Consider the following 16,763-nt stretch of genomic DNA (forward strand, 5'->3'; position numbering starts at 1 on the left):
CTGCTGTGTGTAACATGATAAGCATTCCCGTCGTCTATTGTCCAAACATTATATGTAGCTAGCTAACGTTAGCTATTGAAACGTCCACGTCAAGTAATTAACCATCACAGGTAACTAGTAATTTATTAGTTATTTTCCATTCTTTTATAATCAATTTTGAGATAATATGTTCATTTTGATAGCGTTTTTTAATTTAAATCATCCACCCAGCTAACAACCAAGTCCTGGAACGTTTGTCCACCTTGCTAACGTTAGCTAGCTACTAGCTAAGTTTCAGTGATGGTACTGGAAATTTGACTAGTCTCAAATAATTAGCTAACAATTACTTTTCGGTGATATTAGATGCCTTTGTGATCGAGCTGGCAATTCCGACCCTTCCAGCTAGTGAAAAGTATTTTTTACTGCCCTCACCATAGGCACCTGCAATCAATATGGATGTGGTTGAGTTCCTAGTGTCCCTGCTGGATGTGCATAAACAACAGCTGAAAGCGCTGACCAGACAGGGGGAGATCCAGGCCAAGGTCCTCAGCCAGCTTGTCAAGGATGGTTTGACCAGAACCCTTGACCGGCCTTCACCCCAGGATGTAGAGGAACAGAGAAGGCATAGGATGACACCAGGGAGAGATAAAGACCCAGAGGACTGGGGTGCTAGGCTTGATGGGCTGCTGCAAGAGGAGACACAGAAGAAGAATCAACTGATCAGACCCCAGGGGTTGTCTAATTCATTCCAGACCAGGGTACTGGGACAGATGTGGACTGTGGAGGACCAGAGCAGGCAGGACTTCTTGTCTCTGCGGTACGAACCCCAGAAAGGAGCCAGAGAGCTGGGGCAGAAGCTTGACTCAGCTGCTAAGCACTGGCTTAGGCCTGACCTAAGGACTGCTGCACAGGTAGAGCAGTGTGTTGCCATGGAGCAGTTTCTGTCCCTCTTGCCAAAGGAGGCTGGAGCCTGGGTGCAGAAGCAGCAGCCCAGGGATATGGAGGAAGCGATCAGCATGGCTGAGCAGCGGCTTGGGTCTGGTGTCTTCACCGTCTCCTCACCTTCCCCTGACCATACACAGACAAACACAGCACAGGGCTCAACAGAGACACAAGAACAAGGGTAGGTAAATGTGTGGCAGCTATTGAACTAATCATATCTGCAGTTATTCTATCATCCTCAGTGTCTTTAGTTTAATTGTTCAGTCACATGCAGATCCTAAGAACGATTCACTATGATTAATCTCATTTTTTGAATTTACAGGAGTGTCAAGATGCAGAGCACCAGTGATCACCCAGATGCTTTGACCAAGTCATTTCTCAACCAGCTGGAGACTCAAAAGTCTGCCCATTTCAGTCTAGAGATTCCAGACATGGGAGTAGCCAGCTACCAGGAGGAAAAGGATGAGCATAAGGTGGTCCCAGAGGAAGAGTCCATCTTTGTGTGTAAGCAGGAAGTGGAGGACCCTGACTGGCATCAGGAGAGTGCTCCTCCAGAGCCTATCCAAATTTATGGGAGCACAACAGGACATGAGAGCATGTCGGTGGACACACCTTACATCTCCCCTCCCAGACACAACTCTCTCTCCTCCACCATGTACACTCATCCAACACCCAGAGTGTCCAGTCAGATCCCCTCCCCACAGTCGCCTCCATCCCTTGCTCCTGATGTCTATCATCCACATGTTCAGGACAGCCCAGTGACAGACAGACTGCAGAGTAACAATCATTCTAGTGACGAGACGGAGCTTACTGCCAGGTACACAGGGCTTATCTCTGAAGATGGACAGCTGACCTGGGGGACCCTCCCGAGGGTTCCCTCACCATCCTTCCACACTCGCCCACCCTCCCCCTCGCCCTCCCACCAGTGCCCAGACTGTGGCTGCTGCTTCACCCAGCAAAGGAGCCTGGAGGAGCACAGGAACATTCACACGGGGGCGAGGCCCTTCGTCTGTGGGGTGTGTGGCAAGGCCTTCTGCCACCGCCGCACTCTGAACAAACACACACGTATCCACTCCTGGGAGAGACCCTTTCAATGTACTGACTGTGGACAGACCTTCAAACTCAAAGACACCATGAAGAGGCACCAGGTGTCCCACAGCAGGCCAGGGACAGGGCCAGGGGCACGTCAGCTCTCTCACTCACCCTGATACTCTATCTAGCTGCTCACTCAGCACTTCACCTCGCTGAGAGGAGGCCTCGTAGTAATCAGCACACAACAAGGACTAGAAGTAGGACTGGTCAGATGGCTTTCTCTGTAAATGTCCTAAATAGGCAGATTTGTGTGAGAAAGCTACCAGTGTTTTCTGTTGGTGTGTTCCATAAACAGAGGACACTGCTTTAGATTTCACAGGTGAACTGGTTGGTGGAACATCTCTCCCATGTTTCCATGTAAACAAGCTCAAATTACTTGTGCTTCATTGTTCCCTTTTTTTTGTAGAATGCCCTGCCATGGTCCAAGTTAGAGGTGTTTCATGCATTTGGATATTGTGATAGTTACTCTTGAATAATTCTTTGTAATGCAGAATCGTTTTTTGTATTTAATTTAATTCTTCAGAAGAGCAGAGATCAGAACATCGTGTAACAATGTACTGTACTGCTTTATGTATTTGTTGTTTTATGCGTAGGATATATATATATATATATATACACAGTTGAAGTCGGAAGTTTACATACACTTAGGTTGGAGTCGTTAAAACTCGTTTTTCAACCACGCCAAAACTATAGTTTGTTCACAAGAAATTTGTGGAAAGTTGGTTAGGACATCTACTTTGTGCATGACACAAGTCATTTTTCCAACAATTGTTTACAGACAGATTATTTCACTTATAATTCACTGTATCACAATTCCAGTGGGTCAGAAGTTTACATGCACTAAGTTGACTGTGCCTTTAAACAGCTTGGAAAATGTCTTTATAAGCTTCTGATAGGCTAATTGACATAATTTGAGTCAATTGGAGGTGTACCTGTGGATGTATTTCAAGGCATACTTTCAAACTCAGTGTATCTTTGCTTGACATCATGGGAAAATCAAAAGAAATCAGCCAAGACCTCAGAAAAAAAAAAGAAATCCACACGTCTGGTTCATCCTTCGGAGCAATTTCCAAACACCTGAAGGTACCACGTTCATCTGTACAAACAATATTACGCAGGTATGAACACCATGGGACCACGCAGCCGTCATACCGCTCAGGAAGGAGATGAGTTCTGTCTCCTAGAGATGAACGTACTTCGGTGCGAAAAGTGCAAATCAATCCCAGAACAACAGCAAAGGACCTTGTGAAGATGTTGGAGGAATCGGGTACAAAAGTATCTATATCCACAGTATAACGAGTCCTATATCGACATAACCTGAAAGTCCGCTCGGCAAGGAAGAAGCCACTGCTCTAAAACTGCCATAAAAAAGCCAGACTACGGTTTGCAACTGCACATGGGGACAAATATCGTACTTTTTAGAGACATGTCCTCTGGTCTGATGAAACAAAAATAGAACTGTTTGGCCATAATGACCATCGTTATGTTTGGAGGAAAAAGGGGGAGGCTTGCAAGCCGAAGAGCACCATCCCAACCGTGAAGCACGGGGGTGGCAGTGTCATGTTGTGGGGGTGCTTTGCTGCAGAAGGGACTGGTGCATTTCACAAAATAAATGGCATCACGAGGAAAGAAAATTGTGGATATATTGAAGCAACATCTCAAGACATCAGTCAGGAAGTTAAAGCTTGGTCGCAAATGGGTCTTCCAAATGGACAATGACCCCAAGCATACTTCCAAAGTTGTGGCAAAATGGCTTAAGAACAACAAAGTCAAGGTATTGGAGTGGCCATCACAATGCCCTGACCTCAATCCCATAGAAAATATGTGGGCAGAACTGAAAAAGCGTATGTGAGCAAGGAGGCCTACAAACCTGACTCAGTTACACCAGCTCTGTCAGGAGGAATGGGCCAAAATTCACCCAACTCATTGTGGGAAGCTTGTGGATGGCTACCTGAAACGTTTGAGCCAAGTTGAACATTTTAAAGGCAATGCTACCAAATACTAATTGAGTGTATGTAAACTTCTGACCCACTGGGAATGTGATGAAAGAAATACAAGCTGAAATAAATCATTCTCTCTACTATTATTCTGACATTTCACATTCTTAAAATAAGGTGGTGATCCTAACTGTGTTATGCTGATGAAGGAGGACCCAAAAGCGACGTAATAGAAACAGAGTCTTTATTCCAGTCTTAGACAAAAACGATACTCCTGATATATCTAAGGTAAAAACAAAACAGGAAAACTGAAATCCTCTCGTCAGTAGAGATGAACGACTGGAGACGCGACCACTAGACACCTGCTCACATGCAGCATCTGATGAAGGCAAAAACACGACAGGGCGGAACAAGGACACTGAACAGCAAACATCAAACAAGAATCCGACAAGGACTGAAGCGGAAAACAGAGCAAGAAATAGGAACTCTAATGAGGGCAAAAATAGGGGACAGGTGTGAAAGAGTAAATGAGGTCGTTAGGAGAATGAGAAACAGCTGGGAGCAGGAACGGAACGATAGAGAGAGAGCGGGAGAGGGAGAAAGGGAGGAGGAGAGAGAAGGATAGAAAAGAGGGAAAGAACCTAATAAGACCAGCAGAGGGAAGCACAGGGACAAGACATGATGATCAAAAACATGACAAACTGACCTAAAAATTGAATTTTTACGAGGATTAAATGTCAGCAATTGTGAAAAACTGAGTTTAAATGTATTTGGCTAAGGTGTATGTAAACCTACGACTTCAACTGTGTGTGTGTATATATATATATACTACCGTTCAATAGTTTGGGGTCACTTAGACATTTCCTTGTTTTCCATGAAAACATACCTGAAATGAGGTGCAAAATGAAGAGGAAATATAGTTAAGACGTTGACAATATTATAAATAATGATTTTTAATTGAAATAATAATTGTGTCCTTCAAACTTTGCCTTCGTCAAAGAATCCTCCATTTGCAGCAATTACAGCCTTGCAGACCTTTGGCATTCTAGTTGTCAATTTGTTGAGGTAATCTAAAGAGATTTCACCCCATGCTTCCTGAAGCACCTCCCTCAAGTTGGATTGGCTTGATGGTCACTTCTTACGTACCATACGGTCAAGCTGCTCCCACAACAGCTCAATAGTGTTGAGATCCGGTGACTGTGCTGGCTACTGAATTATAGACAGAATGCCAGCTGACTGTTTCTTCCCTAAATAGTTATTGCGCTGTGCTTTAATTTGGCTCTGTGCTTTAGGTCATTGTCCTGTTGTAGGAGGAAATTGGCTCCAATTAAGCTCCATCCACTGGGTATGGCGTTGCAAAATGGAGTGATAGCTTTCCTTCTTCAAGATCCCTTTTACCCTGTACAAAACTCCCACTTTACCGCCACCAAAGCACCCACAGACCATCACAATGCCTCCACCATGCTTGGCAGATGGCGTCAAGCACTCCTCCAGCATCTTTTCATTTTTTCGGTCTCTCACGTATGTTCTTCTTTGTGATCCGAACACCTCAAACTTGGATTCGTCTGTCCATAATACTTAATAAATACTTATTTTTTCTCAGATTGGTCAAGATCATATCTTTGACACATTTCCAACATAGGTAAAAAAAAATACAAAAATCACGTCACAGTATTGAAGTCATAGGCATATTCTTATTATGAATCATTACTAATTTCACTCATGCAGTTTTATATTTTTATTGAAATCTATTGAATTTAAATGATTCATAATGATTATGTGCAACATTAGCATTGTGTAGTTTACAGAGTCCTATTTACATTGAGTAGATTCCCCTCAGTCTGTTATCACTGTGCTCAGTAAGGTTGGAGGTTCTCCTTTAGTTGGCAGAGGGACACGGAAGAACCCACTCCAAAGCCTGCATACAGAGGCTCAGAGAACTGGGCCTTGAATTTGTGGATCAGCTCCATGGCCTCTGACACAGAGTAGAAGGCAACCGTGTTGGCAGCGTAGTCCAGGTACACTCCAATCCGTGTGGCCCGTGGGGCCTCTGGCAGGTCTTTGTCCATCTTGTTGTGCCATGCGGAGTAGCCCGAGTCAGAGCAGAGCAGGCTCCAGGACTTGTCGTTGTAGCCCAGCAGACTGTAAGAGTTCTTACCCTTGCGGCTGATGCTCTTGTAGGCCACTCCGATGGAGAACTCCCCGCTCCACTCTGCTTCCCAGTAGTACCTGAACCCACCCAGGCACTCCTTGCATAGAATCTGGGAGAAGCCATCGAAGCGTTCGGGGTGATCCGGGTAAAACTTGACTGTCTTCTTCCGCATCACTTTGTGGTTCCCCTCAGACAGAACCAGCTCTTTGTAGGCTGTGTTGGGGTCAAAGGTGAGCGGACAAGAATCTGAAAAAAATACATATTTATTGGCATTATCAGAAAATTATATGATTTGAGTTGGTATAACAGACAAGAATAGAGCACTCACATCTCAAGAAGTCTGCTCTAGTTTTGGGTTCCTGAAAATCTTCCCTGGTGGGAGCTGTATTAGAACAAAATATGGATTCTATCACCAGAGATATTCAGATTAAAAACTGATATTTTTTTCACAGATAATAAACCAATGTAAACTTCATAAATATGTACCTTTGAATCGTTTGTCGCCACCTCTTGGTGAAAGTATGTATACAGGGATATCACTTACTGTAAATGTAAAATTACAGTTGGTTATCGCAAACTCTTGCTGTACACAAGCTATGTTGTAGGCATTTTAGTCACATTAATAGACTAACCTAACTTGGAGATTTTGCCCAGCTCCTTCTTACAGATGTCATCTAGATGCTCCTTCATGCCGGTGACAGTCTTGGTGACCTCTCCGAAGGAGAACTGAGGGTTGATTAGGACTTTGGGCACCATGGGCTCAGGAGGAACACACAGTGTGGGGAAGTTCTACACAGCACAAAATAAATGTATCAGTATCGTAATGCCAATGCTAGATTCATATTTCTACCAGTCTATTATCAGTACTGATCCTGGTTCCTACAGCTCAATGTCTCTCCTCCCTCCAGTCCAGTACCTGTAGGAAGTGGATGTTGTCCTCTGTGTCGAGGATCTGGCGCAGCTCGACGTCTCTGCGCTGCAGCTCCAGAATCTCCTGCTCCAGCCGCTCCACGTATCCCTCGGCCTGTGACATGGCTGCCTGCATGTTGGCCTTTATCAGCTGGCTCACCTCAACATGCCAGCGCTCCACCGCCTGTAGCATCTCACTGAAGATCTTATCACTGTCTGACATCGCCCGCTGGGCATTGCTCTGAGGTTAGGGGAGGGAGATACTGCAAATTACACAATTATTATTGTGTTATTATAAAATTAAAAACAAAACATTGCAAACACAATTGTAATGATTGATTTAGTGTCTCTATGGCAATATATGGTCCAACATGTATAATGAATGATACTATGGTGCTAAATTAAAGGGATGTAGTCTCATAAAAAGTACCAAAAATTGACCTAGGAAATGGAAATGGACCAACCTTGAGAACGTCAACATTGTGTCTCAACTCCTGCAGTTCCTTCATCCGCTCCTGAATGATGTGCTGGACCTCAGACTGGGTCACCAACAGGTTTTTCTGTTAAAGGAGAGGAAGAGATGGTTAGTAAACTGAGGGGCCATAATACCCCATTGTCTTTAGAAGTTTCAAATGAGTTAAGCTGTATCATTGCAGTTGTCATGTACTTTTAGAGCGATTAGTGAGGGTAGGTTGTTCCAGTGTGTAAAGCAGTCTTGCCTGTTTCTCAGCGCGCTCCTCCTCAGCAGAGATGATGTTGTGGCTGCGGTGTTCCCTGACGGTACACAGCACACAGATACACATCTGGTCAGAGCGACAGAACAGCTCCAGGCCCTTCTCGTGCTGCGGACAGATCTTCCTGTCCAGGTGACCCGTCTCATCCACCAGCTTGTGCCTCTTGAAGGTGGCAGACTCGTAGTGGGGCTTGATGTGTGTCTCGCAGTAGTAGGCCAGGCACATCAGGCAGGACTTGACAGCCTTACTGCGGCGGCCCACACAGAAGTCACACAGCGAATCCCTCTGGAGGTAGGGGAAGGGCTGTAGCTCGGGCAGCTGCCGGCGCACCTGGGTCACGTTGGGCAAGTTGCGCCTAAGGACGGGGCGAGGGGTGAAGGTGGCCCTGCATTGGGGGCAGTTGTACACCCCCAGGTGGTCATACTGGTCCCAGTAGACCTTGATGCACTCCAGGCAGTAGGTGTCTCCACAGGAGATGGTAACAGGGTCTCGCAGCACATCGGCACACAGAAGACAGGTGTAGCCATCTGGAGGCAGGGGAAAGTTCGGCTCAGCCATGGTCCTGCTGGGTCAGACTGAGACACAAGGAGATAACCAGTCAGTAGAAGTATAGAATGACACTCCACTGACCTGTATTAAACGGGAGTGAGACTAAAGCAAGAGTTCAGTCCCCTTCCACTGCTATTTCAAGGTGAGGCTGTGTTTTAGTGTAAACAGAAAAAACAACCTGCATGAAACTGGGAAGTGAATGTGACCATAGAGGAATGAACCCACATACCACCCAGCAACAGACACTCTTGGTTGGTTCTTTTGGCGAAATGTGTGATCATCATAGTCCTAGACTGTTCTCTCTGCTACCGCACGGCAAGCGGTACCGGAGCTCCAAGTCTAGGTCCAAGAGGCTTCTTAACAGCTTCTAACCTCAAGCCATAAGACTCCTGAACAAATGCCTACCTGGACTGTTTGCATTGCCCCCCCCCCCCCCCCACGCTGCTGCTACTCTCTGTTATTATCTATGCATAGTCACTTTAATAAGACTACCTACATGTACATGTTACCTCAGTTATCTTGACTAACCAGTGCCCCCTGTATACAGCTTTGCTATTGTTATTTTACTGCTGTTCTCTAATTATTTTTTACTTTTCAATTTTTACTTTTTTAGGAATTTTCTTAACTGCATTGTTGGTTAGGGGCTTGTAAGTAAGCATTTCACTGTAAGGTCTACACCAGTTGTATTCGGCGCATGTGACAAATATGATTTAATTTTGAGTTGATCATCATGATGAACTTGCCATTCATTGAAAGCATGTAATGGAACAGTGATTGTAAACAGGGATACAACTTAATATTGCAGTATATTCAAAAGGCAAGTTGGAACAGCATTTTTGTTGACACAGCAGTAGTAGGTCTCATGATGTCTGATGATGTCGAAACAGCCTGCCCTGCTTCTTTTCCGTATAAGAGATAGGACACTAGACCACCATGTGTACACCATATACAGTCATTGGTGTATACCCACACAACATGGGGACAGGGCCTTACAGTAAACATATCCTAAAGGACAAAGTCAAATCCCTGCAAGTTCATCTGGTGGGAAAACATGCCCTCACTGTCACAATATTAGTTAAACACTCCGTGTGTGGTTATGCTGTAAATTCTCTAGAATAGAACATTATTGACACAATATTAGTGGTGCTAGTACCAGATTAGCCACTACTGTGTTTCCATCAACATCCTTTCTTATAGAACTGATGGGTTTCATTTCTTCAATGATAATGTCAATTTGTTTCTAAGATGTGTCAAACATGAGGGAAGGGTTATGAATGAGTGAGTAAAAAAAAAAGGTAATATGCTTCATATCAAAGACATGCACAGAATATCAGACAAAAAATACTGTGGTCGCAAATAGATATAAACATGAAATCCATATCATGGAAGTCTTTCAGATGTTAACTGTTTTTGTATAATGCTGTCCTCATTTATAGGCTTTTCTTCGTGTTCGTTAATACAAAAAGCCTTTAGTCTCTGGACAGACAGAGGATAGGGCGTTGCAGCACCAGCTGTGAGCCAATCATAGAGGATGGAGGGGGAAGGAGCCAAGAAGGAGGAGAAAGGGAGGGGGTAGGGTTGAGAGAAAGGGGGGAGTAAACAAGAACGCATGCTCACGAGAGAGGCAGCAAATGATGTCATGGCTTGTGCTGGTCTGTGCTCGCTCTTTTCCTCCCCACCTTCTGCTCTCCATCTCCCTATCTTCTCTGTACATCGCTATCATCATTGTGAAGGTGGTGTGAGTGGCAGGGCTAGGAGGAAGACACGCAGCATCAGCACAGACATCCCCAACATCATCGTCACTAAGAATTCCTTCACCTAACAGGTAAACATGTTTACACTTAAAGTTATCCTGTACTTTAGTCTATGTATGGACCAGTAAGAAAGAGGTCAAACCACAATACATGACACCAAATCATAGAAATGAGCTAAGCCATCTATTTGACATAATTTATTACGCTCACTGTCCTCTTTTTGGTGTACTTTTATTTTGTGCTGCATCATACTATATTTGAAATGTACTGTACACATATCATGGGGCAATATTGCATGATGTTTGTGTTTAACTTGTGGAATGTATGTTAAATATGAATTTACATATGTTAATGTTTCTTTACATTTTGAGTATCAGATGCTGCATGGCCCAGTGTCTTTCTCTGGTCTGTTAATAATTAATGCAAGTCTGCTGAATTAATCTATTTGATCCAAGCCTTCATTACTTTATTGATCGATTACTTTACTTGATTAATCTCACAGCACCCCCCCCCCCCCCCCCACCCCCCTCTTAAAAAGCAATAACAACTAACACCCTTGCCTTTCTTGAACTTTTCGTACTAGCACTGACTTTGCTGATAGCTACTTTTTGAGGAAAAATTTACTGACTATGACTGATATATATGGTTGTCTCACCTAGCTACATTATACAGTGCATTCGGAAAGTATTTAGACCCCTTGACTTTTTCCAGCCTTATTCTAAAAATGTATTAAATAAAACAATTTACTCATCAATCTACACACAGTACCCCATAAAGCCAAAGCAGAAACATGTTTTTAGAAAGTTATTTACAAATGTATTAAAAATTAAAAACAGGAATACCTTATTTACATAGGTATTCAGACCCTTTGCTATGACACTCGAAATTGAGCTCAGGTACATCCTGTTTCCATTGATCATTCTTGAGATGTTTCTACAACTTGAAGTCCACCTGTGGTAAATTCAATTGATTAGACATGATTTGGGAAGGCACACACCTGTCTATATAAGGTCCAACAGTTGACAGTGCATGTCAAAGCAAAACCCAAGCCATGAGGTCGAAGGAATTGTCCGTAGAGCTCCGAGACAGGATTGTGTTGAGGCACAGAAAGAAAAGGAGAAAAGATAAGCCATTCTAGTTAAATTTGTCTTTTGTTTCTGTTAGTCTTTAGTGACATGGATAGAAGTACAGTCTGCTGTCATTCTGATCTAAGAATATTACTCCTGCTTATTATGAAAAAAAAATACATCTGTTTAACTTTGTAAAGTAAAGGTGTGTTTAGAATTATTTTTGTTGTAATAATGCTATTTAATCTCTCCTCAGACTAATATTATTCTGTTTGTCCTGTGGGTACCTTTGCCACTGTTCCACCCCTTGTGTATTGCGCTGTCATGGTGTATTTGTTGGGTACCAAAATATTTCTGCAGCATTGAAGGTCCCCAAGAACACAGTGGCCTCCATCATTCTTAAATGGAAGAAGTTTGGAACCACCAAGACCCTTCCTAGAGCTGGCGGCCCAGCCAAACTGAACAATCAGGGGAGAAGGGCCTTGGTCAGGGAAATGAAGGGCAACCAGCTCTGCAGCACTCCACCAATCAGGTCTTTATGGTAGAGTGGCCAGACGGAAGCCACTCCTCAGTAAGGCACATGACATCCAGCAAGGAGGTTGCCAAAAGCCACCTAAAGAACTCTCAGACCATGAGAAACAAGATTCTGTGGTCTGATAAAACCAAGATTGAACTCTTTGGCCTGAATGCCAAAGTAACGTCTGGGGGAAACCTGGCACCATCCCTACGGTGAAGCATGATGGGGAAGTTTTCCAGCGGCAGGGACTGGGAGACTAGTCAGGATCGAGGGAAAGATGAAGCGAGCAAAGTACAGAGAGATCCTTGATGAAAACCTGCTCCTCAGACTGGTTCACCTTCCAACAGGACAACGACCCTAAGCACACAGCAAAGACGACGCACGAGTGGCTTTGGGACAAGTCTCTGAATGTCCTTGAGTGGCCCAGCCAGAGCCCAGATTTGAACCCGATCGAACATCTCTGGAGAGACCTGATTCTGTGCCTCCAACTTTGTGACAACAGTTTGGAGAAGGGCCTTTCCTTTTTCAGCATGACAATGCCCCCGGCCACAAAGCAAGGTCCATACAGATATGGTTTGTCAAGATCGGTGTGGAAGAACTTGATTGGCCTGCACATAGCCCTGACCTCAACCCCATCAAAAATCTTTGGGATTAATTGGAACGCCGACTGCAAGCCAGGCCTAATTGCCCAACATCATTGCCCGACCTCACTAATGCTCATGTGGCTGAATGGAAGCAAGTCCCTGCAGCAATGGTCCAACATCTAGTAGAAAGCCTTCCCAGGAGAGGGAAGGCTATTATAGCAGCAAAGGGGAGACAAACTCCATATGAATGCCCATGATTTTGGAATGAGATGTTCGACAAGCAGGTGTCCACATACTTTTGGTCATGTAGTGTATCTTAAGATGAATGGATAATCTTAAAATGAATGGATAAGAGTCGATCTGGATAAGAGCATTAATTAAATTAATAAAATTAAAAAAAAATATATATATATTGAAAACAACCCGCTATAAAAGAAAGTGAGATATTCCTACCATGGTCTCATTTACTCTGAAAATAATTGTGATATTTTTACCCAACAACAGGCTTCTCTCCAGTAATGATACATAATGGAACGTTATTTAATTAAGTAGCTCTCGGAGAGGAGCTGAACTAACTGTAACAGTTTGAGATGGATGAATATATGTGTGTGGGTATGGGTGTGTGTGTGTGTCCATCATAAATCAGCAGCCACAGCAGCCATTTCTTGTTTGGGCAGGGAATCATTCCAGCTAATGGACTCATTTCGAACGTGTGTGTGTGTGTGTGTGTGTGTGTGTGTGTGTGTGTGGGTGTGGGTGTGGGTGTGGGTGTGGGTGTGGGTGTGGGTGTGTGTCATTTCCTGTCTCCGTGGACTCGGTGTCCTCCCAATGTTATTTAAACATAATGGCAGTGCACTTGCTGTTAGTGTGAGAAACTACAGCAGTCTCTTGCATCCCATCCTTAATGTTTCACCTCTCTCTCTATCTCCATCTCTCTATCTATAGGGCAGAATGGCAGAGGGCTCCGTATCAGTATCAGAGGTGGAGACGGCCTTCAAGAAGTTTGCCATTCATGGGGACACCAAGGCTACTGGGAAGGAGATTAACGGGAAGAACTTTGCCAAACTCTGCAAGGACTGCCGGGTCATCGACGGCAAGAACGTCACTGCCACCGATGTGGACATTGTCTTCACTAAAGTCAAGTGAGACTCGGTCCAGTTTCAAACCTCCACACTGACAGATACACAGTCATCTTTCTAGGAAAGAGGGAATACGGCCAGAGGCCCTCAGAATACCATATCATGGGTAAAGGTAAAACTCTCAAAATGTTTTCTGTGTATTTTAGGGCGAAGACAGCTCGGGTGATTGCCTTTGAGCAGTTCAGCCAGGCCTTGTCAGAGTTGGCCCCGAAGCGTTTTAAAGGGAAGGGCCAGGAGGAGGCGCTGCAGCAGCTCTACGGCCTCATCGCAGGGAAGGAGCCTGCCAATGCAGGCGTCACCGTGAGTGTCTACCTGTCAGCAGCACACAGCCTGATAATATTACAGTCTCAGAGAGAGCGTGTGTGTGTGTGTCCACTGTGTGTGTCCACTGTGTGTGTCCACTGTGTGTGTCCACTGTGTGTGTCCACTGTGTGTGTCCCCGCTGTGTGTGTGTCCGCTGTGTGTGTGTCCGCTGTGTGTGTGCATATCTGTGTGGTGGGTAAGCTCTTACTTTGTATCCTCATCTCTCATTCCCTTTCCCTTTCTCTTTCCTTTTCTCTTTCCCTTTCTCTTTCCCTTTCCCTTTCTCTTTCCCTCGCTCTTTTCCCTCGCTCTTTTCCTGCTCATAGAAAGTGGCCAAGGCAGCGGCGGTGGACAGACTCACAGACACCACCAAATTCACAGGGGCACACAAGGAGCGGTTTGACGAGTCGGGCAAGGGGAAGGGCAAGGCCGGGCGAGTAGACATTCCAGATGCCAGTGGCTATGTGGGGGCCTACAAGGGCAAGGGAACCTATGAGGATAAGGTCAAGGAAGCATAGGCAGGACAGAGGGAGCGAGAGAGAGATATGCTCAGTCAGACCCCACTATTTACCCCAAAGACCCTCCCTAAATAGTGTAATTTAAGTGAGAACTTGTGTAAATGTATATTAATGCACATACTGCGCAGGTATGATGGGCTGGTCAGTCACTGGGTGTCACAGTATTATATATCCTTTAAAGTTGCATGTTGGGGTGGTGGTTGTTATGATGGAGAGGGGAGGTGTAAGGGTGAGGAGTAAACCTGAATAGAAAACAAAACAGTGACCAAATTCTATGTCAATAAAAAATGTGAATAATATTTAGATATATTCACCTTCCCAAGCGCTCCAACCCCTGACCCTATCCCTCCCAGCTTCACTAGATGCCTCCGTATGAGTCATTTTGGCTTGTTTATGTGTTGTTTATAATATATATATATATATATATATATATATATATATATATATATATATATACACACAAAAAATATATATATATATACACAAAAATATAAACGCATCATGCAACAATGTCAACAATTTTACTGAGTTACAGTTCATATAAGGACATCAGTCAATTGAAATAAATTCATTAGGACCTAATCTATAGGCAGGGGCGCAGCCATGCAGCATTTCTCCTTTGCCAAGATAATCCATACACCTGACAGGTGTGGCATATCAAGAAGCTTATTAAACAGCATGATCATTACAAACGTGGTCCTTGTACTGGGGACAGTAAAAGGCCACTCTAAAATGTGCAGTTTTGTCACACAACACAATGCCACAGATGTCTCAAGTTTTGAAAGAACATGCTCCAGAGCCGTAGCCAGAGAATTTAATGTTCATTTCTCTGCCATAAGCCACCTCCAATGTCGTTTTAGAGACGTTGGCAGTACATCCAACCGGCCTCACAACCGCATACCACGTGTATGGGGTCGTGTGGGCGAGCCATTTTCTGATGTCAACTTTGTGAACAGAGTGCCCCATGGCGGCGGGGGGTTATAGTATGGTTAGGCATAAGTTACAGACAACAAACACAATTGCATTTTATCGATGTCAATTTGAATGCACAGAGATACCGTGATGAGATCCTGAGCCCCATTGTCGTGCCATTCATCCGCCCCCATCACCTCATGTTTCAGCATGATAATGCACGGCCCCATGTTGCAAGGATCGGTACACAGTTCTTGGAAGCTGAAAATGTCCCAGTTCTTCGATGGCCTGCATACTCACCAGACAGGTCACCCATTGAGCATGTTTGAGATGCTCTGGATCGACGTGTACAACAGTGTATTCCAGTTCCTGCCAATATCCAGCAACTTTGCACAGCCATTGAAGAGGAGTGGGACAACATTCCACAGGCCGCAATCAACAGCCTGATCAACTCTATGTGAAGGAGATGTGTCGCACTGCATGAGGCAAATGGTGGTCACACCAGATACTGACTGGTTTTCTGATCCACGCTCCTACTTTTTTTTAAGGTATTTGTGACCAACAGATGCATATCTATGAAATCAAATGTTATTTGTCACATGCGTCAAATACAACAGGTGTAGACCTTACCGTGAAATGATGAATTACAAGCCCTTAACCAACAATGCCGTTTTAAGAAAATAAGAGTTAAGAAAATATTTACTAAATAAACTAAAGTTTAAAAAAAAGTTACACAATAAAATAACGAGGCTATATATACAGGGGGTACCGGTACCGAGTCAATGTGTGGGGGTACAGGTTAGTCGAGGTAATTGAGGTATGTACATGTAGGTAGGTGTAAAGTATTCCCAATCATGTGAAATCCATAGGTTAGGGCCTAATGAATTTATTTAAATGAACTGATTTCCTTATATTGTAACTCAGTAAAATCTTTGAAGTTGTTGCGTTGCGTTTATATTTTTGTGACCAGTGACCCATGACCCAACATTTAGTGCCCTCTAGTGTACAAAACAAGTTAAAACATCCCTAGACAGAACAAATACAACACACGAAATGGTATATAGGCAGGCCAAAACGCCTCCTACAGCCTGTCATCACTCCTATTACTGCAGGAACTCACTTCTCTACTACTACTACCACACATTTTGCCTTATCATTGAGGTTGCTACTAACCTGGTATTATGCACTGCTTTCACCCAGCCTTTTCTACTGATGTCCTTAGCTTTCATCTGCTCTGCTATAATAACTGTATATTGTAAATATAGATAGTTGCATGGATGGATGAATGAATGAATAAACAAATGGATAGATGATGTAATAGATTAATGAATGGTGAATGAATGAGAAGAGAAGAGATTTACACTGTATCTGTACAGTGTAGCGCTTTGCCTGTGCTTTAGAAATGAAGAGAGAATAAGAGACCGATGAGGACATTCCTCCACTCCTCCAGTGAGGAATGACTAAATGAATTGTTCTGTTGGAGGACTGGGAGCCTCCTGACTGCACTGCATTGTCTCCTATTGGGTTGTTGTTCTGTCCCTACTGATCACTGTCTCTTGTGTTTTGTACAGTTTAGCTGTGTCTCCCTCTATTCTGAAAAGCTATAAGAGTATGTATATGTTCAAATAAATCACTGAGCAGCAATTCAGACCATGTGAAAGAGTATTTTTCCCAC

The 16,763-nt window shown here is 44.0% G+C and overlaps 3 protein-coding genes across 4 annotated transcripts; 2 read left to right on the forward strand and 1 right to left on the reverse strand.

The window, feature by feature from the left end:
• The first annotated feature begins 7 nt into the window (after positions 1-7).
• Positions 8-5,552, forward strand: LOC129816202 (zinc finger and SCAN domain-containing protein 21-like). The gene is made up of 3 exons (XM_055870439.1): positions 8-110; positions 417-1,102; positions 1,244-5,552. The coding sequence occupies exons 2-3, from the start codon at positions 432-434 to the stop codon at positions 2,127-2,129; spliced, it is 1,557 nt and encodes a 518-aa protein (XP_055726414.1). The 5' UTR covers positions 8-110; positions 417-431; the 3' UTR covers positions 2,130-5,552.
• Positions 5,553-5,806: 254 nt separating this feature from the next.
• LOC129816296 (tripartite motif-containing protein 16-like) lies at positions 5,807-8,380 on the reverse strand. 2 transcript variants are annotated; one of them, XM_055870601.1, is made up of 7 exons: positions 7,731-8,380; positions 7,476-7,571; positions 7,019-7,252; positions 6,735-6,891; positions 6,589-6,645; positions 6,431-6,484; positions 5,807-6,348 (listed from the first exon to the last, which is right to left on the reverse strand). In XM_055870601.1, the coding sequence occupies exons 1-7, from the start codon at positions 8,301-8,303 to the stop codon at positions 5,807-5,809; spliced, it is 1,713 nt and encodes a 570-aa protein (XP_055726576.1). In that variant the 5' UTR covers positions 8,304-8,380. The 2 variants fall into 2 exon arrangements, with proteins under 2 accessions (XP_055726576.1, XP_055726586.1); XM_055870611.1 differs by having other exon boundaries at positions 6,431-6,508.
• Positions 8,381-9,951: 1,571 nt separating this feature from the next.
• On the forward strand, positions 9,952-16,736 carry LOC129816284 (tubulin polymerization-promoting protein family member 3-like). The gene is made up of 4 exons (XM_055870576.1): positions 9,952-10,119; positions 13,162-13,358; positions 13,502-13,655; positions 13,985-16,736. The coding sequence occupies exons 2-4, from the start codon at positions 13,168-13,170 to the stop codon at positions 14,174-14,176; spliced, it is 537 nt and encodes a 178-aa protein (XP_055726551.1). The 5' UTR covers positions 9,952-10,119; positions 13,162-13,167; the 3' UTR covers positions 14,177-16,736.
• The last annotated feature ends 27 nt before the right edge of the window (positions 16,737-16,763 follow it).

This window comes from Salvelinus fontinalis, chromosome 2, assembly GCF_029448725.1.
Source record: "Salvelinus fontinalis isolate EN_2023a chromosome 2, ASM2944872v1, whole genome shotgun sequence".
NCBI classification, from domain to species: domain Eukaryota; kingdom Metazoa; phylum Chordata; class Actinopteri; order Salmoniformes; family Salmonidae; genus Salvelinus; species Salvelinus fontinalis.